We start from the raw sequence: 27,766 nt of genomic DNA on the forward strand, positions 1-27,766 counted from the left end.
TTAAAAAATAAAAATGCTTTAGTAAAACGCTTAACAGAATAACCAAGATGTTTACAAAAGATATCTATATGTTAACAAAGTTCTAATTTATTTTAAGCAGATGTCTAAATGAGCATTCAACGCGTGTTCGGGGACTTTTGCGGGACAAGCAGGACATTCCACAAAGGCATTATCATCATCTATATGTATAACATTTTTCAATTTATCATCATTTAAGGAAACATTAATTGATCTAAATTGAGCATCTTCTTTTTTTCTTTTTTTACTGATACCACCCTTGAGCTTAGATTCCAATTCATCTAAAAACGCCTGATTGTTCGTAACTCTAATCTCATTCGAAGAGGAAATTTTGTAACCTTGACCAGGAAATGTAACTTTAGACTTTAATGACTGACTACGAGGCGTTTGAACGCTTTTCATATCATTAGACTCAGTTAAAAATTTGCGCTTCTTGTCTAATTGGTCTATAGAACTGATTTTCACAATTTTATCATCTTTCAGAGAATTCTGGTCCGCGTTTTTAATTGTTTTACTGCTAAAAGAATTAGAATGGGTGTTTAATGAATCATTACAAACTGAAAGCCAATCAATCAATTTGTTATTCGGTTTATCCAAATCATTACGAAACTCATTTTTAAGATTGGTGTTGGTTGCTGTTTCTGCTTTAGTTTTTTCTGTTATATTTTTATCTTTTTTAATATTGCTGTAGTTTTCAGGCTCTTTAACTTTTATGAAGGAGCCGCCACATTTGATTGTATGCTCACCCCACCAAGGATCACGAGGAGAAGGTGCTCGATTCATAGCTCGACGAACCACCCCAAAGTATGGCGGGCGTTTATTGCAAGGACCATTGCATTTCCACCAATGTTGTCTGTAGTTGTTGACCTAAAGACCCATTACATTAATATTGTGACAAGTTTTATTGTTTAAAAAAGTTGAAAAAAACCCTTTTGAATAGTAGAAAAGGTCTCTAAGATAATACATGCATACATACATACATACATACATACATACATACATACATACATACATACATACATACATACATACATACATACATACATACATACATACATACATACATGCATGCATAAAACAATGTTTGTATATTATGCTCTATCTATGCTAATTACTTTCTAGTCTTTTACATTTTATAGGATAAATTCTACAAGAAAGAACAAGAAGCCTCATCAAGCTTACCTCATCATGAAAAGAATGATAAACCTAAAGTAAGTTAAATCTTAATTATTGAAAAACATTCCAGTTTTAAAAAAATAATTGTAAAAGTGATTTTGCATTTAGTGAAAGAAAATATCGTCAAGAAAAAATATAAACCGAAGAAAATACAGAAACCTTAAGTTTGAATTAAAAAAAACTCACAGAAATTTTTGTACCAGTTTGATTGTTGATGCGGTTCATGTGCTTGTGGAATTCATTTCCATGTCCATCATGATCCTAAATTTAAAGACATTTTTTAATGGGTCTAACTTTTGTGATTTTCTTTGAATAAAAAATAAAGGGAGATATAAAAATCATGAAAATTCTGAAGAAAGTTTTATTAAAGCTTTTTCAAATGTTTGAAACTTGACTTTTAAAAATTATTTGAAGCTAAAAAACAATCACTGCACCTACTTTTGTTAATTTCTTTTAAAAAAAATTTCTTTCATGAAAAACGAAAAAAAAACAAAAACAAACTTACTTTGTTGTTATTGGTAACAAATAGAAGAGCATGGATCATTTCGTGCTAAGAAAAATTCATTTTGAATTTTCATTCTGAGATAATGGTCATCAATAAGAATTACTTTTAAACTTTTGTGTACAACATTGAGTACAGTGTTGCATAAGATGATTGACATAAGTTTTTTAAATAAAAACAAAGACAAATATGTTTCATCATCAAGAAACTATATCGATCTTTAAAAGTTAACAAAATATGAAGTTATTATAATGTTGCTATTCAATACATTAAGTTATGTCCGCATTACACCGTTAGACAATTCCCAAGGTTGTAAATATAACAATTCCCAAGGTTGTAAATATAACAATTCCCAAGGTTGTAAATATAACAATTCCCAAGGTTGTAAATATAACAATTCCCAAGGTTGTAAATATAAATATAACAATTGCTTATTTTTTTATTTTTTTTCCTAACCACAAAAAAAATCCAAAAAAAAAAAAAAAATAAAATCTTTTAAAGTAAAAAAAAAAAAAAAAAAAAAAAAAGAAAGAACAAATGAGCTCTACTTAAAAAAAAACTCAAACTCAAAAAAGATGATGCGTTTTGATTAAATTATCAGGATACATTTAACAAAAAAAGCATTTTTCATTTTTCTTACAAGTAAATTCAATGGGGAAAGTTAAAAATCAAATTAAATTTCACCTAAATATGGGGCCATTTACATATTACATCATGCAATTTTTGATCTCTCCCCTTCCACCTTGAAACTAGTTGTAATGCTTTTGTAAGCCCTCTAAAAGTATGCTACAAATCTTCAACCCACTTCCCCATAACAAATTTCTGTTTAAAATACATTGTTGACATTTAATTTATATTTTACAAACTGTGTTTAATATGTTAGTTGTACTTGAACTGTATTTTATTATCTTAAAAACATTAATATCACTTATGTGTTAATTATAGACTTGTTTAGTTGTCTCTTTTATTCTGCTAAATTAAATGGCCTTGGCCTTATTGGGTGCTGCTCAGGATTTAAAACACAAGAGAGGCAACAGTTCTGAAGAACAGATTGCACAGATAGGTAGAAGAGATCTTAGGGTAGGACCTTATAAATCACTATCAGGTGTGAGAAATGTGATTTAATTTCATAACTGGTCCAACAAAATGAGATAGGAACTTGTCAATATAGTGGTTCGATGCATTTGGAAGTTGTCCTCCTTCCAGCAACGAGGGATCAATGGTGGTAGAAAACAATTAGGTATGACAGTGAAGTAGTATTCTTTAAGCCATTTTGTAGCATCTCTAGCTTTTCTACTTAATGATTTGAAGAAATTACAAATTTATTTGCAGATGATGTGCAAACTAGCTACTGTTGTTGTTAAATAAGTAATACAATCACTAATGTTGTAGTGATTGTATTACTTATTTACTTTCCATAGTTTTATGCAACTACTAATAAATCTAAAAATTGTTTTGACCCTTAATTTACACATAAATTCACTTACAAGCAGAGTTTCAATAAGATCTCTACGCGGTCTAAGCTTCAGCAAGGGTTGACTTAACTTGATACAGCAAAGACCACCTTTTCGCTCATAGCAACATAAGCCTGCACATCTATAAAAGCAATAAAAATATGAAAAGTCCTAAATAAAAGGTTCCATAATAGTAAACGATCCCTTTTTAGAAAACTTACAAAGTCATTCTAGAACTCCATTTCACCTCAACTCCAGCCAAGTTCCCATCAAAAAATGTAGAATCAAATTGTACAAAAAGATCTCTAATATCTGGTAAAGGGTCAATTAGCTCCCAAATTGGGTCAACAATTGATAAAGGTTTTTCATGTTTTCTATTGAATTCTTGCATGAAAGTGTCACTTAATTGCAGAGCAAGTAAGTAGTCTGAGTCATCCATAATAAAAAAACATTCTTTGAAAATTTCTCAAACCCAGTTATGTATCTCTATCTATATATATATATATATATATCTAAATGTTCATAAATATAAAATTATACATATATATATATATACGCACACATATATATACATACACACACACACACACACGTACACACAAAACACACACACACATGTATATATATATATATACATATATATGAACAAAGTTTTAGATATTTTTCAAGATAAATCTTCTATATTCATTTTAAAAAATTTTCACAGAAATTTAATGGTAGTCAGAGGTACCACAAACACACAACACCCTTTCTTATATATTGTATATAAAAAAATTTAATTCACTAAAAGCATATATTTGCTAATATTGCAACAAACTGCCTTTTATATCTAAAAGCCTAAAAAATACAATTTAACCAGGAATAGCCAGGTCCATATTATAATCCTTAAGTTAACAAAACTTCATTCTACATAGTAGGCGTAAGTACATAATAGGCATTACAAACCAATAAAAGATAAATATGAGTTTTCAGTGCCTATAAATAAAAGCTTATAAAAAGATTTTGACAATTCAACAAAAACAATAAGTTTTAACAGCAACTGAGGAAAAGTGAAAACATCTAACATGATAGATGCCCAGGAAAAAGAATTTAATTTATAAGTTAATTATTCCCAGAGCAAACTCAACACATTGGGAATCATTTACCAACTATAAAATCTGCTGTAAAAATGTCAAATATCTAAAAGCATTGCTTGTGGGTCTTCAACATTTTGCTTGATTTTACGCAAAAAAGTCACTGCTTCCCTTCCATCAATCAAACGGTGATCATAGGTTAAAGCAATATACATCATGGGGCGTATCTCCACCTGGTGAAAAGAGATGGGAACTTAATAAGTTTATCATAACATTATAAATTAAAAAACAAAAAACTTAAAATAAGAACAACCTTCCCATTTATAGCAACAGGGCGATCAAAGATTCCATGCATTCCTAGAATAGCTGATTGTGGTGGGTTAATAATTGGAGTGCCCATAAGAGATCCAAAAACACCACCATTAGATATTGTAAAAGAACCTCCATCCATGTCTTCAACAGCTAATGTGCCATCACGAGCCTAACAACAAAAATTAAAAAAATACAAAAACAAAAAATGTTATATGTAAACAGCTAAACATTTTAGTTTATTATTTTTTTCATTTAGTTTATAATTTAAAAAACTGTCGACCATGAATATGAAAAAATATAAAAAGATGATAAAGTAACTGTTTGATAAAGAAATCAGTGAGATTTCTATTATTTGCTATTTTCAAGAGGGAATTAATTTTAATTTTTCTTTGAAAACTTACAAACTTTAAAAGACTGGAAACCATGAGAACATGTAACTATGTATTAAGTTGGTAGAATCTAAAACTTCAATCTTAAAGAATTTATGCTCAAAAAGAAACAGATTAAAACTGAATATTTTTAACCAGGCTGCTGAATTTCACATAAAATCACATGAGAAGTAGCTTTTATTGTTAAACTGCTTCATTAATGGCAATAAGTAAATTAAATTATGATAATAAATTAAAACAAATTATGATAATAAATTAAAACAAATTATGGTAATAAATTAAAATAACTTATGATTATAAATTAAAATAGATTATGGTAATAAATCATTTAACTTACTGAACATGAAAACATAAATACATTTAGTAGTATTAAAAAATAGTTTTATGAGAACTAAAATAAAAGTTTTTTAACATAAGGACATTCTAAATGAATCCAATCAAGTTAATAAGCTACAAAACATTCAATTTGTTTACTAGGATGATAATTTCAAAACTAATGCATGGACAAAAAAGATTGCTGTTGTGGAATTTGCATAAAATTATTTCATTTAATGCAATTTCCACAACAGCATTCTGGTGAGCTAAAATCTGGTTTTGAAATAATTTTATCAGGTCTATGTTATACTACAAAAATTTCACTGTTTAAATTGGAATGTAACATAATTTTTATCACAAAATATGTATTTTGTACCAAAGATTTTTTGCATCCCAATAATCATTAACATGTAATTCATATACCATGATTCATGTGTTGATTGTCGAAGATGAATTATGAGAAAAGTTCTAGAACTTTAAAGTGATGGTGAAAATTATCACAGGAAACCTAAGTTATTTATCTAACTACACACATTTTGCTGATAAGAATGAAAGCCATTAATTTATGTAAAAGTAAATAAATAATATTATTAATAATGTATATATATACATATATACACACACACATATATATATACATATATATGTATATATGTATATATATGTGTGTGTATGTAAATATAGATATAAACCACAAATAATGGTATTAAGTCTCAGCATTTCTATACCATATTTGTAGAGCCAAGAAACAAATATCAACAGATAAGTTGAAATAGCATTCTCACAATTTTCTCTTAACTTTTTAAAGTACCAAAATGGTCCTTATAAAGATCTTAGATTTAATGTAAAAATATATTTATAGCCATACAGATGGTCCAGCAATTAAATTTGCTTGAAACACACATACAACAAAAATCCTTTAGAAGCATGTTTTTTTTTTCTCAATAATGTTCATTTTATTGACCACATTAAAGAAACTAAATTTAAAAAATCATTTATTCACTTAAAATTCTGTTTTTAGATTAAATGAGAGATTCTTATTACTGAAGCATTTTAACAATAACTATTACTTCTCTTTTGCGTGATTTTTTCAAATACCTGGTCCACATATATTCAACTAAAGGTGTTCCTTCTTGAGTATAAGACTTGAGTATAAGACTCATATTTAGATTCTAGGGTCATTCATATTTAGACACTCATATTAGGGACACTCATATTTAGATTCTAGGGTCATTTTTTGAAAGTCTCAGCATTTCTAGAATAAGAATTACAGAGATTACAACAGACATAATGATAGATTTTAACTATTCTACACAATAATGTACAGACTTTGTGCAACCATCTGGAATCAATACAATTTATATGTTCATTTTTTTGAGAGTATTTTTTTGTGTTACTAGAATCTACATGTTGTGTGAAAACAACAATTTAATTTTTATGCATCAGTTTAAGCCTAAATTTTAGTTGTTTTTTTTTTAACAAAAAAAAAAACAACAACATAAGAATACCTTTTCACCCAATAAGTTCATTCCACGTTCAATTTCTGCAAAATTCATTTTATCAACATCTCGAAGTACAGGAACAACAAGACCCTTAAAAAAACACATATATTTTTTGTTTTATTTATATAATGACCCTTTACAAGCAATATGCAAGATATTTAAGTTTACCTTTGGTGTGGCAACAGCAACACTTATATCTACAAAATCTCGGTATATCACAAAGTTATCTTCAATTACTGAAAAGAACATTTTTTAAATAACATTTGCATGTAACCAAAATAGAGCAAATAAAAAAAAGAACATATAAAATCATGAAAATAAAAAAAACTTTACCTGCATTGACAACAGGCATTTGAGTAAGCGCATTAGAAGATGCTTTTATAAAACATGACATGAAACCAAGTTTCAAATTGTGTATTTTCAAGAAGAGATCCTTGTAATTTTTCCGCATTTCCATTACCTTGCTAAAAGAAAAAAGAACTACTCAAATGATATGCTATTTTTTATTGAATATGGTTGTTTTAATTGAATTTTGTTGAATATTATTTTTCAATGAACCTGTTAATTTCAAAATTTAGCTAAATCTTTTTATTTTATGGTAAGAAAAAGAAAATTAGATTTTTTATAAGCCAGTTCTTATATGAAAATGTAACAAATATAAAAGGAAAACCATCTTAACATAACTATAGAAAACATAATGCATTTTACTGTAACTAACACTAAAAACTAAGGTTTCTAATAAGTCTCAATCCATTAATGTGTACATTTCACTTGAAAAATTGAACTTAAAAATCTCAGAGTTTTCTTTAATATGAATTAAAAAAAAAATCTGCAATAAATATTGCATCTAACCTCATATCAACTTCATTAAATGTTGTTAACATAGCATTGGTGTTTTGAGCATCTTTTAATCTTTGGGCGATGCGTTGACGCATTCGGTTCATTTTAACCTATGGTGTAATAACAAACTGCAAGGTGTTCTTCAGAACAAATATAGTAAAAAAGAAATTTATATTCTTCTAAAAATTATTATTGTAAAAATCTTTTTTAAGAGAAAAAAAATTGCAACCTGAAAATTATTATAGCAAAAAATATTTTTTTATGAGAGAAAAAAGGATAAAAGTAAAAGAGGAATAAAACATAAGAAGCATAAAATATGATTTCTGGATGATAATGATACAAAAATCATTGTTGGAAGAATGATAAATTTTACATAATGCTTTTATTAAGCAAATTTTTTCTTTGCTGCCAATTTTTTTTTTTTTTTTAGATGAACACTTTTTGTATCAGATTTTTTTTGATTTTGAAAACTATAACTTACTTTTGTTTCATTTCTAGTTCCAGTGATGCGAGTTGGCGCCATTTTTACCTCTTTTATTTCACTGCTTATTGATGATGTTTCAGAAGAAGTTGCAGTATTTAAAGGAAATGATGAGGAAGGTGGCAAAGGAGGTGGAGTTGGTTTTCGGATAGCTATTGGCGCTTGGACAGTTGATTTATCAGCAGCTAATCAGAGATATAATATATGCTAACTTTATAATTTAAAAGTTCGATTAACTTATGAAGCATCAATAATAATATAGAGTTATTGATTTTTTGCTGTTAATTTTCTTAATGATATATCAACATTCAATTATTTTCTCACATAAATAAAAAAACAAACCTGCAAAATACTTACGCAAAGGTGTAGAGATAGGACTAGTGGGGTCTGTCTTCTGTGACTGTGGTGGTGGAGTTTCTATATCTTTTTCAACTTTTTTGCTTGGCTGAGCTCCAACCTCTCCTAATCGTAATTTAAAAAGCTGGTCACCCTTTCCTACGCGACTACCATCAGAGACAAATAGTTCCTCAATAACACCTGAAGCTGGGGAAACAATTGGCAATGCTGTTTTATCTGTCTCTATTTCCCCAACAACTTCATCTACAGAAACAGCATCACCTACAGCTAAATCAACCCAAAAAAATATTAGCATTTAAAAAATAAGTAAAAGTGTACAAATATAACAATGAACAAAAATCAAAAATATAAAATAATTTTTTTTTTTTTACTCACAAAAAAGAACTTATTATAAGAATGTTTAAGAAAAAATAAAGTTTTTACTTTTAATTGAGAATGCTTTTGCAGTTTTTTTTTCTGTTTTTCAAAGATGCATTTTAAAAAATTTGTTTCTAGAATGAAAATTTGTAATTAAAACCTACCCTTTTCCCACCTAACATCACCTTCGGTAACAGATTCTGCAAAAGGAGGCGTGTAAACTATTTGAAATTCGCTAACTAAACAAAAAATAAGTAAAAACCACTGAAATACTAAATTAATTAACAAAGAGTTAAAAGCATTAAAGAACTTTGAATTAAATTCACCAAACATTTCTTTACCTTTTAGTTAATTATGTAATTCAACCCTACTAACCTACTACAACTTTTTAGGCTTTTTAGATTATTTTTAGGCAGTGATTATCTTTACTGAGTTCCATAAAAATCCATAAAAAATAAGTGAAACTCATAATGCTTTCAATCAAAATGGTAAAAATATTATTGTAAAGATCTTCATATTTAAACATAAACATGCTTACAATTCGATGCTGTTATCCTTAAACTTCTTCGAATATCTTGTATTGACCATAAACTAGAACTACATGTAAAACAATTTTATTCTGATTAAAAAGATAAATCATGAACACATACACTCACAATCATATATTATATGTATTGATCCATACATGTATATGATAGGGCACATACCTCATCACAAAAAATATAAATGTTCTAGTGGTTATCAAAGCCTCTTCTTCAAAATCTAGATTGATTTAGGGGGTATACCTCCAATTAAAACATTTGCCATACAATCAATTTTTCAGCTACTTTTTCAAAATACTCATTTTTTATAACAGCTCAATGTCTTGAACATAACTAATAATGTATTTCTTCTCCTAAAATGAATTTTGTCTGCAACCACTTTGACCTTGCTTAGGATGGTAGTTGAGAATAGAAATAATTTGTCACATCTATTAAAAAAATGACCAACATCATTGCTATGATAGCTAAACCAAGTACTTTTGATTTATTGAGACAAATTTGTCTGAAGTTTTACATATTTACATTAATCTGATAGGCAAAATGCAGACAAACATCTTAAATCTTAACAGTAAGTTTTTTTTTTTTTTTTTTTTTAGTTTACTAACTTCACTTGCTTGATTGCTTTATATAGATGAAGCATTTATTGTGAACCTAAATCAATGGAAATGTACAAAATTAACACTTGACTTACTTAAAAACAAATATTTCCATCATTTGTATTCACAAAGCCTGAGAAAGAATCACAGAGCTCAGTGATTACAAAATAAGAGTAATAGCATAGCTTATTTGTTCAAATGATCTGTCTTTTTGAGAACCAGATTCTTAAACCAGGCACAGCTACTGCAAAAGGCCAAACACAGAAAATGAGATACTTTGTCAAATTTGACATGTATATATAGTGTCTGGTGGATGTAAATTAGCCGTAGATCCACTATGCAATGATCTTGAATTTTTTCAATCACAGCTCAGAGTGCAGATGTACAACAGCCAACTTCAACAAGTGCAAATAAGATTCCAGCAACATCTGGTACTAAGAAAATTGCATCATAAAGTTCAATGTCATGATTTAGCAGACAGATTTCTGACAATCAAGACACATCTGTTTAGCATCAATTAGCAACATCTGACAATTGAATATTGCAAGAGATAGTCCCATGTGAGGAACAGAGTTTAGCTCAGATTTTTTTCTCGGCTAACAAAACTAAGAAAGATTAACAAACTCTCTTGCTAGTAGTTGAGAAAGATCTCATGAGATGCTAAACATTTGAAAACAAAAACAGATGACAACAATATCTAAATCCAAAACAAACTTGACTGAGATTTTTGGTAAAATTTGGTCAATGACTCTCTAATTTTTATTTCTTTATTTCAAATGAGCGATATCATCTCTGAAGAGTAACATTTACACCTGTGGACGTGTTATATCTTTTGTATCTGTTTTTTTTTTTAATCTGTTGTATCTTCGAGTTGTATCTTTTACATATATTTGCAATATAAACTTAGGAGGAATATCATTTTTGTATTTTTCATATTTTTGCACTTTAATAGCAAATATTAAGGATGAGGTGGACCCCCTAAATAATGTTGTTTTTTGTAATTATCTAATAAATGTGTATATATACATAATAGATCCATTACTGTAACATACATAACATGTAAACCATTCAATAAATTTAATTAAAAGTAACCTATTCAACAAAATCATTTAAAAGATCATACCTTGACTTACTTTGGAATTGATCTAGATAAAAAGTACAATTAATCTTATAATTATTATTAGAGAGCATGAACAAGGATTACATGTTGCCACAGTGTGGCAGACTTTATTTACATCAAAATTTTTATATTTTAGAGTTCCTAATATAAAATTTCTAAAATACTATTTTAAAATATTTTAGACTTTTTAATGTTCTTAATTCTTAGGAAGAGACAATACTTTTAAAATTGTATTTTCTAGCCTCTGTTTAATGAGCCCTAAATGGCTGTGTAATAGTGTGACAAAAGATTATAACCACTTTTTCAGTATCAAAGCAACTTCAGATTAAGCATTTGCAGACATATAGAAGATGTAAAAGTCTTTAGATGCTTGAAGTGCTTAAAAATATAAACAAAGGAAACATTTGAACATTTTACAACCTGATTCCACACTAATTTTTTGAGCCTGGTATGTGTCATAGTTTGACTAGTACAAAAAAAATTAGCAAGACACAATAGAATATGGTATAACTTCAATTAATAGACTTTTTTTTTTTTTTGATCTTTTGAATTGCTATTTTTTTTATAGTTATAATGGTAGGCCATTAAATGGTTTCTTACTCATAAGGTTGTGAAGAAATTTTGACATACTTTCATGTGATGCTTAAATTCAAGTGATGAAATAGCAGCAATTATATACTAACTTTTGCTGCTAGAATCATCAGACCAAATTTGTAAACATCCCTTTCAAATAAAAAATTATTGAATTTTTTAAATGACTCAAATGAATGGAGATTATTACAGATTTACAAGAAACTTGATACCAAGGAACAGAAGTAAATACTGTTCCTTGCTTTTTATTCAAATAGGCTGATTGAGCTTCATCATGCCAAAAAGTTGTATTTTTTTCAGTAAAATCAACATGAACTGTAAACAAACCATGACTGCTATATAAACTCTATTTAGGATTTTCATCACACACTAAAGTTGCTGATATTCATTGTGCAGTGTCTTTTGCTTGCTACTTTTCACAAAAATCTTTTCCCAGGTGCTAGTTGGGATATTTCATCTCAACAATTACCTATTTGGAATAATTATATTTTGCTATGACAAGTTAACAAAATTGACTAATATTGACACAGCTATTTTTAACAAACCTGTTTCTTTTCCAAGATTCCAATTTTTTTTTTTAATTTTCAGATAAAACTGTTCTAGAGGAAAACCTAGTCGTTCTGAATTTTGAACTTTCCATAATTTATTCATAATTTATTTGCACTTTTTAAGAAAAAAGGAAAAAATTTCAATTAAACTAAAACTTTTCCATTTCTAAAGATCAAAAAAAAAAAAAAAAAAAAAAATCTACAGCAGTTCTCAAAACTAAAAAACCTTTGAATTTGGCTTCCTCAACTCTGATGCATGACATAATTTTTTAAATTTCTGATGCATGTTGGAAACTGCACATAATTTTTTCATCAACTTGTTTATTCTAAAGGTTTAAGTTTTGAGAAAATAGTAATTAAGATGCATTCTTATTTTGGGATGCATTGAATATACTTACTTTTTACAAAAGTGGTTTTCAAATGAGAAAATTTTTCTCAAATATTTTTCTTTTTTCATAACATCTGAAATTGCCATCCAACTTTTAATTAGTGCGAGTTTTATTTCCCATTATGTATATCAATAATATTTTGTCAAACTTTAAAAAAAAAAAATTTTTTTTTTTGATTGATAAGGAGAAAATTGTTTTAATGTTATTACAACTTAAATTAATAAATCACTTGTTTAAGATGGTTCTTATTTTAATCTTTGACCAAAAAAAGTAAGAAAGAAACTTAAAAAGGTCAAAAAAAAGATAAACTTACAATGTATAAAACATAACAAGTCTCTAGTTTTATAAATCTGGATTTAAACAAAAAATTCAACATACATAAATTTTTAATTGTTTGATGCTTCTGTCTTGCTGTTGAAATGAGAATAAAAGCATCCTAAAAAAAGAGAAAACATTAAAAAAGTTAATATAAAAAAACTTTTTATGATCAGCAATACTGATACCATTAACAAATGATTTTCAAAAACAAAAATTAAATATTTTAAAAATTAAATATTTTATTGACTTAACAATTACTCCTTTTTTTTTTAGGAATTAAACTTAGGTAAATTTTATTTTGAAAGTTTGATAACTTTTTCATAATTTTTTGGAATCAATTTTTTGGTTAACTTTTTGTATTTTCTAAGATGGGGCCAAATTGATACACGACTGAAAAACTATGGGGTTATTAACTTCATATCTCTGCCTTAAGAAAAATATTTAAAGTGCTTATATGTGTTAATTTATCACCTTTCTGTTTTTCATTTGATTTATATATAAAAAAACAAACAAATGATTGGTCAATAAATGTGGTTAAGAAATTCAAACATGATAGCACTTCAATGTTTTTTAGTGTAACTCATGACCTCAAGGGTAAAAATTTAGGGCTTTAGAGATTAATTTTTTCCTTTTTGTTTTTGTTTTTTGTAAAGAAATTTCCAAGAGAACTGAGGTTATAATTTTAAGGTAAAATTGGTAACCTTCAAATCTAACTACTCAACTTTGAAAGCTCATAAAATCTGAAACTCTCAGGCTCTTGGTTTAAGACACTTCATCTGGCAAAGATCTCAGAAAGTATCAGAGACAACACTTTTTAGACCTTGTTTCACTATTAGGTGGAAACCTCAATTGTGTTTTGGTAATATTTTTATTAATCTTGTGTCATATGTATGTATGTATGTATGTATGTATGTATGTATGTATGTATGTATGTATGTATGTATGTATGTATGTATGTATGTATGTATGTATGTATGTATGTATGTATGTATGTATGTATGTATGTACACTTACATTAATGTAAACCTTTGAATGATGCCTTTAGTTCTTTATGCAAAAAAGTGTATAAAAATGGAAATTTCAAATATGGTGGGGTCTAAGCTAAACTCAAGTCAGAACAACTCAAACCACAATATTAGCAAGTTTTCAAATGAAAATATAATTAAAAGCAGAGCTTTAAAAAAGTTGAGAATTTATTCTAATGTTAAGCTAAATGCGCATTTGAGTATTAGATACTAGTCGAGCGGCTCCTCTAAATATCCATACAAATACTCTATTTACCACATAAGACTAGTTTTTCAAACAAAGTTTTAGGCAGACCTTATTTCCTTTAGAGACTCTTGATATTCGGTGCAAAGATAACCTTTGCAAAGATTTACAGGTAAGCATCTCCAACAGGTCTTTAACTTAGTTAAACATAATTCCTAATAACTCATGCAGAATGACGCTGTTAGTTTTAAACGCTTAGGGTATTAAAGATCTGATATACAAGGCAATAAGCTTTTAGTGATACCAATACGTCCGGTAATATAAAAATCCCCTCCTCACTTCCACCCTCCTGATTTTTGATAGCTTTTTTTATATTTATTTAGAAGAATAACTAACACACTTAACTAATTGAGCAATATTTCGATCCAACAAAAAATTAATAATTTGATTGCTCGCTTTTAAAATGCTATAGATTTTTTTTTTTTTTCGAATAGATGCCAACCCTAATTGTTAAGTGTTATATGAGTGGAAAAAGCGCAATGATAAATTCTCCAAATGAACTATGAAGTATTAATTTTAGAGATATTAGCCAAACTGTTGGGCGTTCTAAGGGCCTGTTTATATGGACAAGGGCTAGCCCGTTTGCCGAGCTAGCCCGGAAAACGAGCCAGTTTTAAAATTACGTTTATATGAATTTTTGCAAAAAAAAATAAAAAATGATATCGAGGTCAGCCTGTCTTTTTCTAGCAGGGCTGGCCTCTTTATCGGTAAAATAATAACTTTAAAGATGGCGGCTAGTGACAGAAAAAAACATTGCGTTTTAACAATATGTTTAACTAGTATTATAACACAATTAATGCTTCTTAAAAGCCTAATTGTATTATATAAGCTTTACAAATTTAAATTTGATAATTTTTTAAATATTATCACAATCACTTCAAAAGATGATACAAGCAAGAGAGATGCCTTAAAAGAAAAAATCGTAGTTGCTGGTTTAAAACTGGCACAACTGATTTATGGTGGCATAATATAATAACTGGTGTAGCTCCCATTGATGTATGGAAAACAAATTTTAGCCTTTCACGGTTTCTTTTCATGAATTTGGTTTCAGAGTTAAGCCCTTATTTATCTCCTGACCCTTTTTCGCCTAACTCTAGAGCTCTATCAGCAGATTAAAAAATAGCTACTACTTTATATTACTTAAAAGATGCTGGATCTTTGGTAAATTATAAAAGCAAAACAACTAAAATTTTAAGTACACAGAAGTTGTCAGTTTTATCATTAAATTTATTATCTTATGCAGAAGATTTCAAATTTAAAAAATGTAAGAGTTTATACGCATGCGTACAAATTTATATAAGAAATTAACCAGCCCGTTTGTCGAGATCTCGGCAAAAAACAGTGAGATCTCGCTATCCGGGCTAGCTCGTTTATTCATATAAACGCAAAATAAAATTGAGTTAGAATATTGATGATATCGAGATCTCGGTAAACGGGCTGGCTCGGCAAACGAGCCAGCCCGCTTTCCATATAAACAGGCCCTAACTAGAGACCGCCGATCCGTTACTGTTTATCGGTTTGCGGATTGTGCACCGAATTATCTATGCTAAACGGTTCAAATTACTTACGGATTGATTTGATCCGAAAATAATGTATCGGAAAAAAATTCGTTAAAATCTTTTCGGATTTTTTTTTCGGATTGCAATCCGATTCGATACTTTCGGATCGGATTGCAATTCGAAAAATATTTTTCGAATTAGAATCCGAATCGATATTATTTTTACGGATTTATACGGATTCAGAATAAAAAAATCCTTTTGAAATAAGTAAGCTAGGGATTCTCGAAACGTTTCGGGAAAAATCAATCGAGAAAATTGTTACGTTACGATACGAGAGGTTTCGATCAGTTACGAGAGCGATTTCGAAAAATCAACTAATTTCTCGTAACATTTCGGTTACGTTACGGGAAATTCCCGGTTGTTACGAGAATCATTACGAGAACGGTTTCGAGTTTCTCGTAATGATTCTCGTAACAACCGAAACTCATTTTTCCCAAATTTTCATTTTCTCATTACGAGAATTATTTGTGTTTCGGGATATTTCGGGATATTTCGAGTTATTTCGAGTTCCCAAAATGATTTGCAAAAAATTTGATTAACCAGTTAATCAGTTGAAGTACGCATTTTTAGGACATTTGACGAGCGCAACAGCTGAATTTCGATACATATCGAGAAAATGAAAAAAATATTAATAAAAAATTTTCAATGGTCATAATTTGCTTTGAGGATGGTTTGCTTTTGCAATGTGACGTAGTTTGAAGAAGTGATGAAGTTAAAGAAATAGTCAAATCGCGAAACGTCATAGATTGTTCGGGATCGAACTCACGACTTTCTAATAACGGGACATATGCCTCAGACCGCTCGACCATTGAAACAGTCTAATAAAATTTTAAAAAAATACATTATTTAAATTATACATAGTACATTTACTTTTTAAAAAATTAACAAAAAACTGATGAATATAAATACGTTAAGAGATGAATATAAATACGTTAAAATACGTTAGCTTTTCTACTTTAATGTAAAGTAATACACTACAATAGTTATTGTAATTGTTTTCATTAAAACAATACAATACTTATTGTAATTGTTTTTCATCACAACAATACATTACTAAAGTAAAATTTTGTTATTGTTTCTGTAATGCTTGAGTCTTCTGCGGCTGAAAATTCAGCCACTTATAGACTAAAAATTGCTTCTGCGGCTGAAAATTAACGCATGCGCAAAGTTACATCGAGATGACAAATAAATGATAACATCAAAAAAAAACTAAATTCTCAAAAGATTTTCCAATCGATAGGTCGCTCATTGTATTTTTTAAATTATCTTCAAATTCTCTTCAAATTCCTAAAAGATATCTCACAATGATATTTAAGTTAAGAAAATGAAGTAAATTAATATGAATACTTGCGCATGCGTTAATTTTCAGCCGCAGAAGCAATTTTTAGTCTATAAGTGGCTGAATTTTCAGCCGCAGAAGAATTAATTTTATTGTATTGTAATGTGTAATTGTATTTAATTTTTACAATTACAATTACAATAGTCCTAACCCTAGTCTTGATAAGTAATATAATAAAAGACTTTAAATTGATATTTTCAACCTTTAATTGTGTTTTTTAAAAAAAAGAAAACAAAATTCAGCTGTCGCGCTCGTCAAATGCCCTAAAAATGCGTACTTCAACTGATTAACTGGTTAATCAAATTTTTTGCAAATCATTTCTGGAACTCGAAATAACTCGAAATATCCCGAAATATCCCGAAACACAAATAATTCTCGTAATGAGAAAATGAAAATTTGGGAAAAATGAGTTTCGGTTGTTACGAGAATCATTACGAGAAACTCGAAACCGTTCTCGTAATGATTCTCGTAACAACCGGGACCCGATCGAAATAAATTTCTCGAAAGTTTAAAAACTTTACTCTCGTAACTCAAAAACATTTCGAGAAGAGTTCCGTTACGAGTCTCGTTTCGTAACGTATCGAAACAAAAATAGTTTCGAGAATTCCATGCTTAGAAATAAGATTCATTTTTATTTATTTATAATATTCAAATATACAATGAAACGAAATGATTTCCTTGTTAAGAAATAAAAAAAAGTCAAAATCACACAGAAAGTTAATCATTTTCCAAATTCATTTTCTGGCCACACAAAGCTTTGAATTTTGCCGAGTTGTTTAGTGTTTTCTTTCATATATACCAACATCTCAACCTTTGAGATTGATGGATTGGTTCTTCTAGAGCTGTATATATTCCCTGCTGTTGAGATAACTCGTTCAGATGTTGATGATGCAGCAGGTATACAGAGGTTTTTTCTGGCCAGCCTTGACATTATTAGGTAAATATACTGGTTTTGTTTCCAGAATTCCAGTACATTGGTATTTTCTGTAACTGGTTTTGAATTCACATACCCCTCAATTTCAGCAGAAATGGCTTTCTTGGTGCTTGTTTCACCTCCAGGATTAATGTAACCTGCACCAAACACTTTCTTCCTCAGTTGTTCAGTGAAATCAAAGTCGTCATCATCTTCATCATCCAACATTGAAAGGGGAAGGAGTGCTTTGGCTGGCAAAAATTTCTTTTTTTGACAGTTCTTCCATAGTTTTCTTTCCTGCAGTTTTGACTACTTCAAATTTTCCCCCCTCATTCACAAAGCACATGCTCTTCCTGTTAGGATTTAAAAAATGAGCAATAGAGAATTCAATACTCATCAGCTCCCCTTCGAATCTTTTGTTTAGATCTTCATTGAATTAGTGAGCAAGCTCTAATGACACCTCGGTTTTTGGCTTGACACAGGCCTTACATTTTGCCTTGTTTTCCTCCACCTTGTTGAAGAATTCTCAAATATTAGATAGCTTAGGCATCTGAAAAGAAGAAAAAAATGAAATAACATAAAAATGGAATAAATCAGACAGGGCTGTGGAGTCGGCAAGCTGCTGTTCCGACTCCGACTCCTTGATTTTATCATGGACCGACTCCGACTCCGACTCCGACTCCGATTCCCGACTCCGACTCCTTCATAAGTAACCAATTTGTAACAACAAATAGTTGTTTGTTTTACTACAGTTATTTGTTTGTAACAACAAATAACTGTAGTAAAATGTTAACATTGGCTATTTCATCACTGATACAAATAATCCAACCACTTAGTGCTTTAAACAATATTTATAAGAAAACAATTTCTGAACAAACAACTTTTCTGAACTCTTGTTATGCAATAAACTCTTATGCAGTCGCTAATAACATTATGAATTTGTCAAAATCATGTTTGAAATATTGTCAGTTGGACAATATTTCAAACATGAAAGAACTTGTTCTTCTTTAAGTTCATATTCTTTAAGAATCTTTTCTACTGAGACCTGGAGAAATTCGCTGGTGTGATTAGTTTTGGCGTCTTTTACTGCCAATGTCTTGGTAACTGCTTCATTTTTTTCAAAAAAGAATTAAACATTGATTGCAAAATAGTTCACTCTGTTAAGAAACACAAAGCGTCCCTTGAGACATTCATTAAGTTCTTCTTTTTGTTTAACAGCTTCTTCAATCACTAATTTTCTAATATTCTCTCTCTCCAGAGAAACAAAGTTAATTGAATACTTACAGTCTTTCTGTTTGTGGAGCAACTCTTTGGTGCTTGGTGGTGGCACGCCTAGCTTTCTACTAAGAATATGTAGCACAGTGCCAGACAATTTAAGTCGGGAGTTAGGGAATCATGAAGTTATATAGTTTAAGGGAAGGTAGAGGAGAGCGCAAGGGAGGTGATATATGATTCTCAGTGATAAGCAGCAAAATACCCTATTGCTTATAACAGTTTTAAAGGCCTAAAAATAACATGTCAAACTCCTTGTCCTCCAGTTGTTGCAAACTACAATTCCCATTGTGTCTGGATATCCTACAGCTTTCAGACCATCCTGGGACTTGTAGTTTTGTAACATCTATAAAATCCTTATGAAAATTATGAAACTTTGAAAGATTTTTTTTAAACCGGAATCGGAGTCGGTACAATTTTTCTGACTCCGACTCCGACTCCAGCCAAAATGAGCTCCGACTCCGACTCCACGACTCCGACTCCGACTCCACGACTCCGACTCCGACTTTACAGCCCTGAAATCAGATTATTTGAGTTTTTCCTTTATATTTGTCTTAACAAAAAATGATATTTTTGAGGCATCCATAAAGCTTTCAATAAAAGAACTAATTATTTAAAGGTTATTTGCCTTAATTGTTGAAATGAACGTAACAACTTTTCAAACTAGCTTTTATCTCTATTATTATTTCTATTAACATTTAAGTAGAAGAAACATAACAATATAAATTTTATAGGACCAATCCACTAATTGAAGCAATCCGCAAAGCGAAATAATTCGCAAAGGAATTTGAACCACAAAAAAAAAAAAAAAAAAAAAAAAACCGCAAAAATTTAGCTTGATATATTCTTAACTTTTAAATCAAAATAAGATAATAATGGCTTTCCGTAATAAATGTAAGTGAAGAATAGTAGACTTGATCTGTTGAACGAATTGTTGTAGGTTAAGATTTCCAAATAGGACTGATTGAAAATAAAAAAGAAATCCACTATTTATAGGACGCGCACATTATAAAATTGTAATTTTTTTGGACCACACCATTTAATGGTGACGCGAACGGAACGCGATTCGTATAATTCGCTAAGCGAATTAAAGTTAAATTGATTCGTAAAAATTTTTCGGATTAATAATCCGAACAGCAAAGTGAATTCGCAAAAAAAAAATTCTGTAGTGGTTCGTAAATTAGTTTTCGGATTATTAATCCGAAAAATTTTTACGAACTGACTGTTTTAGGGCCTGTTTATATGGAAAGCGGGCTGTCTCGGCAAACGAATCAGCCCGTTTGCAGAGATCTCGACGTCGTCCTTAGTGCAACTTAATTTTATTATACGTTTATATGAATAAACGAACTAGCCCGGATCGCTATCCGGGCCAGCTCGTTTATTCATATAAACGCAAAATAAAATTAAGTTAAAATATTGATGACGTCGATATTTCGGCAAACGGGCCAGCCCGCTTTCCATATAACCATCCCTTAATCCGCAAAATAAGTCGGATTGGCTTTTTGCGGATTTTACGAATCGAATCGGCGGTGCCTAGTTCTAACAACTGCGATGTCAGAGTTTTAAAAGACAGAAAGTTAATTTTATATCTAGTTCGCAGATTTCTTTAAATTTTTATCAGTTTTTGGAAGTTAACCGAACAGGCGACGGTGCAAAAATATGAAACAGATGGGATTGTATTTAGTCAAGACCATCATAGGGGCATCATTTTATACATCGAGAGTAAAAAAACATCAAGGATATAAAATCTTTTAATTTTTGATGCGTTGTTTTTTCGGTAATCTCAAGTAAGGATTATCAGCATTTATTAAATTAGTATTTGATGAGCTTTGATTTTCATCAGTTGGTTCCGTTCGTTCAAGTCCATCAGAAACTACATTTGATAATAATAAAGCTTTTAAATAGGGCCAAGGTTCAACCGAAACAGTGGAGATGGGATACAACTTATTGTCTACATTTTCAAAAATTTGCGTATCCGATGGGTTAGTTCTGTCTATAAATTTTATCAGCGACTCCTCACTCATCTGACGTTGTGACGCCATTCGCTCGCGAACAATTTGATACTGACTAAGAGGCTTCCGAATTGTTGGAGTGTGAACAAACGAGTAAACCTCAGGATATTCCGGAAAATAGGTAGGGATGTAAGAAGGAGGAGTTACTTTAGGAAGTCCACATTTTAAAGTTTTGTTTTCTATTACAGGTTTTGTTGGAGTTATTTTGAAGACTTGATTGTGAGTGTGCTTCGAAAACATATGAATATCATTTAAAGTTTCACCAACTTCAGCTAATGCCATTTTGACATCAGTAAAATCGGGAGTAGTCCGGTGACTAAGTTCACTAAAGCATCGACACGTTCGTGTTAGTTCGGTTAAGTACGCTTGCAACAACTCAGTCAGCGTTTCTAAACAAATATCGCTTGCTCCTTCAAATCCACTTTGTTTGCAAATTGCTGCTGCAGAAAGATAAAGCAATCTTCTATTTGCGTCACTAGATGACATCACTAAAGGAATGATTTATAAATATTAAATATTACCGCTTTAATGAATCAACAAGCAAACACCATGATGTAAAAGAAAGGAAACGCACCTATTAAGTAACAAAAGAAATATGAAATAAAATAGGACGTAAAAATTCGAATAAGAAAAAACATTTACAAAACCTTTATAAATTTTTTTTTTTTTTTTTTTTCTAAAAATTTTTTCAAACAAAAATTCAACAAAAAAAGCAAATTAATCAGAAGAATGAAAAGAGAAATAACATTAACATAATTTAATCAAAATAATATCAACTTTGTTAACACAAGACACATCAATTTTGCAATATCATACTCAGCAAATATCAAATGACAAACAAAAATTCTATAAACTTCATTTGGATTTTAGATTACCATGAAGGTATAACTGTAAATTATCCATGCCACCGCAATAACTAACAATACCATAAAATAAAATCACAAAAAACGAATACCACCTAATGGCATTATAACACCAAATAAAATAGCTACAAACTAAAAGAAAAACAATCCAAAATAGAATCAATAAACCCATGATAGATGAGTATTTAGCCTTTGAATTTTTATCGCAATAGTGAATAGGTGAACCAACGAACTTGCCATATTGGTAAAACTGCTTTAATCGTTCTTCCTTTTCCCTCCATCTTTCTTTGCACCATTCATCAAGTGCGTCAGAATCTACCGGAATATCTGACACTTTGTAGCATTTGAAATGAACATGTATTTCCAAAGGAAAATTTCCACGCAACAAATCTTTTTCACCATAACAAAGATTTTTTGGATAACCAATTGTAACGTCGTGAATGGAATCAATAACATTGTGACGTAACCTTTGCATCAAATAATTAAAACCCTTCACATGAGGGTGAAGCACATACTCGTACTTTGGCAGACCATTCTTCGCAGCAAAAGTATCACTCATTACTTTCCCTCTACGACACATATTGGTTCCTTCAGGGAAGATGAATAACTGGAGAGGATACTTTAAATCAATAAAATAATCCAGCATACGCTCCAAATATATGTAATCTGTGTCCCAATGCCGACACAAGAAAAAATATAACAGGTTTTGCATACACCAACCTTAAACAAAAAAAGTATAAGCACATAAACAATTACTGAATCCTCACCCTTATTTGTCTTAACACTTACTTGTCTCTAGGTTAACTATTGCTGATCATGACTTCTTGTTGAATTATTTATGCAAATGAGATAAAAATTTTTCCTTAAATATTTTTTGATTGCACATGTTTAAATAAAACAATTATCATCGAGCTTTCAAAAGAATAGATCACTTTTTCTTTTCACTCCTTTTATTGACATCTCTTGTCTCAATCATCACTAACGTATCTCAATATCACTATCTTCTCTCAATCATCACTAACATGTATTGAAACTTAAAAAAAGAGTACAAGAGTACAAAATTTTTATTCAGCAACAACAAAAGTATCAGTTCACAAAAACCTTAAAACAGTTTCTTCAGGAATATTTTTAAATAAAGAAAAACAGTTAAACCAAGGTGTTGCTGTGGTAAATGACAGGGCAAGCAAAGTGTGTGCTATGGATTGACTTCCCCAGTGTTAAAAATGAAGGCCTACCTTAAAATACTAAGCAAAGCAAATATTTTTTTCATTTTTTTTTTCCAAGAATAGAACCAATTAGAAGGTGGAAGGTAATGATTTTTATTTTTTATTTAATTGTCTTACAATAAGAGTAACCCTAATAAACACTGTTTTATTCACCACATAAGTTGAGAACTTTCTTTAAATTTTACATAGTAATTATTTAAATAGATAAAAAAAAACTGCATAAGTTCACTTATATCTTTGAAAATATTAACTTACCAAATATTGGAATATTTTTTAAGTCTTTTTTCATGACTATTTTCAGATTGTTCAGCCTACCAGTTCTTAGATGAATCATCCAATAGAACATCCAATCTAATCGACATCGATGGTTCATGAGGATTAATGAGGAATTCTTTGAATTAACTTGATCTCCAGTTATAAAAATCTTTGTTCCACAAAGCATCTCTTTACATCAAAAGTAATTCAAAACAACTTTAATTGAACTCATAACAATTTGTGTGTATATAATTTGTGTGTATAAAATTTTTACAAACGAGATGAGATTAGATAAAAATGAGACTTACCAAATATGGACTGGAGTTTTTCATAAAATCAAAAAATTAAAAAAAAAAATCACAATATATAAAGTTAAATATATTTTGTATTTTTATTACATTATATTTTTAAAAAAATCAAACTTATATTAAATATAAAAACTATATTTTACTTACTCCTGGCAATATTAGCCACAGTGGAATAACTAAATCCATGAACCAACGAAATAATTTTTCATTAAAATACATAAGTGGAAGTGCTGGAGCCATTATAAATATAGAACCAAATATAGCAGTGAGGGCCAAATAAATACAGAAAGTCAACCCAAACACAATATCTTTTGTAGAGCTAGCCATTGGTTCTAAAATTAAAACAAAAGTCTTTTGTAAATACATTTTTAGTTACCTTTGTATGAAGAATATTTTTAGTTACTTTCGTAGTATTTTAACAATACATTTAGTATACCACAGAATTGAATTAAATATAATTATAATCTCATTACAATTTAATACTTTACAGAATAGGCTTACATTTTGTTATCAACAAACAAAATGGTAAGTGGTTGTGGTCTGCCCAAGAAGGAACATAATATATTTCAAGAAGATATATATGATATGGATAGAGACAAATATATGTTAGGAAGAACTCCAACATTCATTAATTGGTTGGAGGAAATCCAGCCTATCATGATTTATTTGGTATATATCATTTTATTAGGTACTTTCAAAATTTCTTTCAGATCAAATTCTACTGATATATTTTTGTTTCTTTCACTATAGCAGTAGTAGGTTAAAAAAAATGTAGTCCATGTATTAAAAATAATATTAGTTATCCAGAAAATAAATAGATAATAAACAGTAAAAATTGAAACAATAAATAGATAATTAACAGTAAAAGTCTCTGAAAATTTTTGTTACTAATTCATGTGATCTTATGATTGGTATTTAACTTTAAAAGAAATCTAAAGAATTAATGTTTAGCATAAAACTAATACCTTTTTTTAGAATTAACATTTATATATCATTTATTATATTAGGCTACCAAAGAAAATGTCTAGATAAAAAAACATCAAATTTGTATATATATATATATATACAAAGTTGAGTTAGGCACAATATTTAAAGGTTATGTTCACACAGATTACTCCATATGCATTAATTCACATTTACAAAATGAGATGAATTTTCTAATTCAAACATTCAATGAAAATGATTTAGCCAACTGGTAAGTATTGTAATTCAAATTAGTAAAAAACAGTCCATAAAGAACAATAAAATTAAATCCAACTATGATGCCCTCCATACAGTATCATTACTGTGAATACCATCACTGTCCCCAAAATTAAGGAAAATATTTAGAAAAGTTGGATATAGAGTAGCTTTTAAATCAAATCCTAAATTAAAATAAATCAAAATTACCACGTAATAACCAACCTGGAACTTATTTAATTGAATGCAACTGCTTAAAAAAATATGTTTGCAAAACGAAGTTACAAAGTAGAACTTGAACTTAGCAACATCAAAAAAGTTCAAGCAAGGGAAAACATCAGTCTGCAATAGCCACACATAGTAAGTTTTGTTTGGAAAAAATTAACTACAAGTAGACTAAAACTCTTAAAGTGGAGACAAAAATGTTTGATCAAAAGGTCCGTGAGGCACTTGAGATACAGAGGCACCCATGTTCCCCTTTAAAAGGTGGTATTAATCTTGACAATGGCTGTTTGTTAAAATTAAATTTTCTACTCCATTTTTCACATTTTTATGTAAAAAGGAAAGAAATCATTCTTACATATGATGTCAACATTCATTTTCATCAACATTCAAACATTGTTTGTGTGTGTGTGTGTGTGTGTGTGTGTAGACACACACACACACACACACACACACAAACAATGTTTGAATGTTGATGAAAACACACAAACAATGTTTGAATGTTGATGAAAATGTGTGTGTGTGTGTGTGTGTATAGACACACACACACACACACACACACACACACACACACACACACACACACACACACACACACACACACACACAAACACATAAATACTCATACATACATGCACACACAAACCACCCATAATCATTCAAATGACACTACATTTCAAATTTTTCAATGTTTTACTTACATATAAAGACACAAAAATTAAGAAAGAAAATCACTTGAAATGAAAAGAAAAATTAACCAAATTAATTGATTTTAACTTGCTCTTTTGCCACACCTTTTTTACTCTTGGGCATTAATATTTTGACTTTTCTGTCTAATTCATCCCGTAAAAGTTTAATAGGGGAAAGACTGCAAGACTGCATTGGGGAGGACAACCCATTCTTCTCATTATTTTATTATTTTCTAACTCACATAAATGATTTCTACAAAGTTTTCAGAAGTAATTTGGGTTATCATCTTCTTGAAATTAAAGCCCTGCTTCCATCAATCACCTCTTCATTGTTATCACAGATATTGAATCTTCTCAGGAACTATTTGTATTCATACTATTTGTAAATTCTGAGGCAGTGAATAGTCTATTTCTTTCTACACCTCAATCATCTTAGATTCATCACACTTCCTTTTTCATCTCCTTTAAAATCATTCTATACCATTGAAGTAGAAATTTTAAATTCTTTTGCAACTTATCCCATTGAATACTTTTCTTGTTATAAAGTAAATAATACTGATCATGTTTCTACTAATAACTTACATTTTCTTGCCATTTTTTATTTTTAAGTATCAGCGTTAACAAAAATAACAAAATTACAATTAATATCAAATTTCACTCTAGCAAAACTAAACCAAAACTTAACCTTTTGAAATGTAATATCAAAGAATAATTAAATACTCATACTTCTTAGCATCTATAATCTTAGCATAAGCATGTTAGTCTTAATAATGGCAAGCTTTATCAAGATTTATTTGAAGAGTATGTATGTATGTATGTATGTATGTATGTATGTATGTATGTATGTATGTATGTATGTATGTATGTATGTATGTATGTATGTATGTATGTATGTATGTATGTATGTATGTATGTATGTACGTATGTATCTGTGGTTGCTGTCTGATTAATGGTAAAATTTATTTATGTTTTGACTAAATATTACTTTGTTTAATACTTTTTAATATTTGTTTTATTAACAAAAATATCACTCTCACCAGTTGTAAATGTTTTAAAGCACTTTATTGTCAGAAATATGGATCACTGCTTTTAACGGTACTCTACGCTAAAAGATTTTAAGTGAATATTTGTAGTTATTCAGATTCTCTGACATGCGGAGGAGTTGTGATGAACCACAATTCACATACTGCGAATATAAAATAAACCATTAGGAAAGTACTCAGCACCATTATGCATGCAAACATTCAATTGTTCTTTTAATAATAGTTGCCACACAATATGCTATTGGGTGCTACTTCACTTTCTCCGCCTCCCCCCTAATTTTATGATTGATTCTGATAGAGAATTTTATGCTGATTGAGAATCGTATAAAAACATAGGTCTCAAAATCAATGGAAAGTGCTCTAATCTAAAGTTGAAAGTACAAAATAAACCACAAATCACTTATATTCGCCATCTTGAATTCACTAACTTTACGGTGGATTTTGTTTTCAACCGCAAAACATTGCTAGCCTGGTTTCTACCATAAAAATTATTTTTTGTTTATGGATGCAAAAGTTTTTTCGAGGGTAATCAGACCGACAAACGAGCTATAAAACATGTTTTTCTTGTAAAACATGTCATTTCTTCCTGTGAATTTTAATTTATAAAAAATTTTTTGACTATTCTTAAACATAATCTTTATTGATAAAAAAAAAAGTATATAAAAAACGAACTTTTTTCGAATAATAAAAATGGAATTCTTTAATGTTCGTTACAAAAATAAACGTTTTTGAAACAT

The 27,766-nt window shown here is 29.4% G+C and overlaps 4 protein-coding genes across 6 annotated transcripts; all 4 read right to left on the reverse strand.

Moving 5' to 3' along the window:
* On the reverse strand, positions 1–3,694 carry LOC145183430 (DNA-dependent metalloprotease SPRTN-like). Its single transcript, XM_090083757.1, has 6 exons — positions 3,372–3,694; positions 3,184–3,292; positions 1,700–1,744; positions 1,381–1,455; positions 1,201–1,224; positions 1–885 (listed from the first exon to the last, which is right to left on the reverse strand). Exons 1-6 carry the CDS (start codon positions 3,587–3,589, stop codon positions 88–90), a joined length of 1,269 nt encoding a protein of 422 aa, XP_089939883.1. The 5' UTR covers positions 3,590–3,694; the 3' UTR covers positions 1–87.
* Positions 3,695–3,929: 235 nt separating this feature from the next.
* On the reverse strand, positions 3,930–14,460 carry LOC145182906 (dihydrolipoyllysine-residue succinyltransferase component of 2-oxoglutarate dehydrogenase complex, mitochondrial-like). Its single transcript, XM_090083756.1, has 13 exons — positions 14,201–14,460; positions 12,941–12,998; positions 11,038–11,059; positions 9,315–9,373; positions 8,941–9,015; positions 8,420–8,686; positions 8,063–8,247; positions 7,594–7,691; positions 7,075–7,205; positions 6,910–6,977; positions 6,748–6,831; positions 4,537–4,704; positions 3,930–4,456 (listed from the first exon to the last, which is right to left on the reverse strand). Exons 1-13 carry the CDS (start codon positions 14,267–14,269, stop codon positions 4,322–4,324), a joined length of 1,419 nt encoding a protein of 472 aa, XP_089939882.1. The 5' UTR covers positions 14,270–14,460; the 3' UTR covers positions 3,930–4,321.
* A 6,446-nt stretch (positions 14,461–20,906) lies between these two features.
* LOC149890067 (transcription initiation factor TFIID subunit 8-like) lies at positions 20,907–21,730 on the reverse strand. Its single transcript, XM_090085566.1, has one exon. The coding sequence runs from the start codon at positions 21,728–21,730 to the stop codon at positions 20,984–20,986; it is 747 nt and encodes a 248-aa protein (XP_089941692.1). The 3' UTR covers positions 20,907–20,983.
* On the reverse strand, positions 20,907–27,530 carry LOC149890066 (lysocardiolipin acyltransferase 1-like). Of its 3 annotated transcripts, XM_090085563.1 has the most exons (4): positions 27,024–27,530; positions 24,044–24,228; positions 23,589–23,777; positions 20,907–22,827 (listed from the first exon to the last, which is right to left on the reverse strand). In XM_090085563.1, exons 3-4 carry the CDS (start codon positions 23,773–23,775, stop codon positions 22,100–22,102), a joined length of 915 nt encoding a protein of 304 aa, XP_089941689.1. In that variant the 5' UTR covers positions 23,776–23,777; positions 24,044–24,228; positions 27,024–27,530; the 3' UTR covers positions 20,907–22,099. The 3 variants fall into 3 exon arrangements, with proteins under 3 accessions (XP_089941689.1, XP_089941691.1, XP_089941690.1); XM_090085565.1 differs by lacking the exons at positions 24,044–24,228; positions 27,024–27,530 and adding an exon at positions 23,897–24,032; XM_090085564.1 differs by lacking the exons at positions 24,044–24,228; positions 27,024–27,530 and having other exon boundaries at positions 23,589–23,890.
* Between the last annotated feature and the right edge of the window lie 236 nt (positions 27,531–27,766).

This window comes from Hydra viridissima, unplaced genomic scaffold (assembly GCF_058129835.1).
Source record: "Hydra viridissima isolate aposymbiotic clone 2 unplaced genomic scaffold, HvirCarnegie_v1 scaffold_4, whole genome shotgun sequence".
NCBI lineage: Eukaryota > Metazoa > Cnidaria > Hydrozoa > Anthoathecata > Hydridae > Hydra > Hydra viridissima.

What these genes read in the sequence shown, in the direction of transcription:
- LOC145183430 (XM_090083757.1), bottom strand. Translation starts at nt 3,589, where the DNA reads ATGGATGACTCAGACTACTTACTTGCTCTGCAATTAAGTGACACTTTC. An exon ending in ATCTTATTGAAACTCTGCTT is followed by an intron (nt 1,745 to 3,183) that starts GTAAGTGAATTT and finishes AATTTTTCTTAG; the next exon opens with CACGAAATGATCCATGCTCT. An exon ending in ATCATTCTTTTCATGATGAG is followed by an intron (nt 886 to 1,200) that starts GTAAGCTTGATG and finishes ATGGGTCTTTAG; the next exon opens with GTCAACAACTACAGACAACA.
- LOC145182906 (XM_090083756.1), bottom strand. Translation starts at nt 14,269, where the DNA reads ATGCTTACCTGTAAATCTTTGCAAAGGTTATCTTTGCACCGAATATCA. An exon ending in TTTAATGAAGTTGATATGAG is followed by an intron (nt 7,206 to 7,593) that starts GTTAGATGCAAT and finishes TTTTTCTTTTAG; the next exon opens with CAAGGTAATGGAAATGCGGA. An exon ending in TTGCTGTTGCCACACCAAAG is followed by an intron (nt 6,832 to 6,909) that starts GTAAACTTAAAT and finishes TGTTTTTTTAAG; the next exon opens with GGTCTTGTTGTTCCTGTACT.
- LOC149890067 (XM_090085566.1), bottom strand. Translation starts at nt 21,730, where the DNA reads ATGTCATCTAGTGACGCAAATAGAAGATTGCTTTATCTTTCTGCAGCA.
- LOC149890066 (XM_090085563.1), bottom strand. Translation starts at nt 23,775, where the DNA reads ATGCTTTGTGGAACAAAGATTTTTATAACTGGAGATCAAGTTAATTCA. An exon ending in AAAAAATATTCCAATATTTG is followed by an intron (nt 22,828 to 23,588) that starts GTAAGTTAATAT and finishes TTTTTGTTTAAG; the next exon opens with GTTGGTGTATGCAAAACCTG.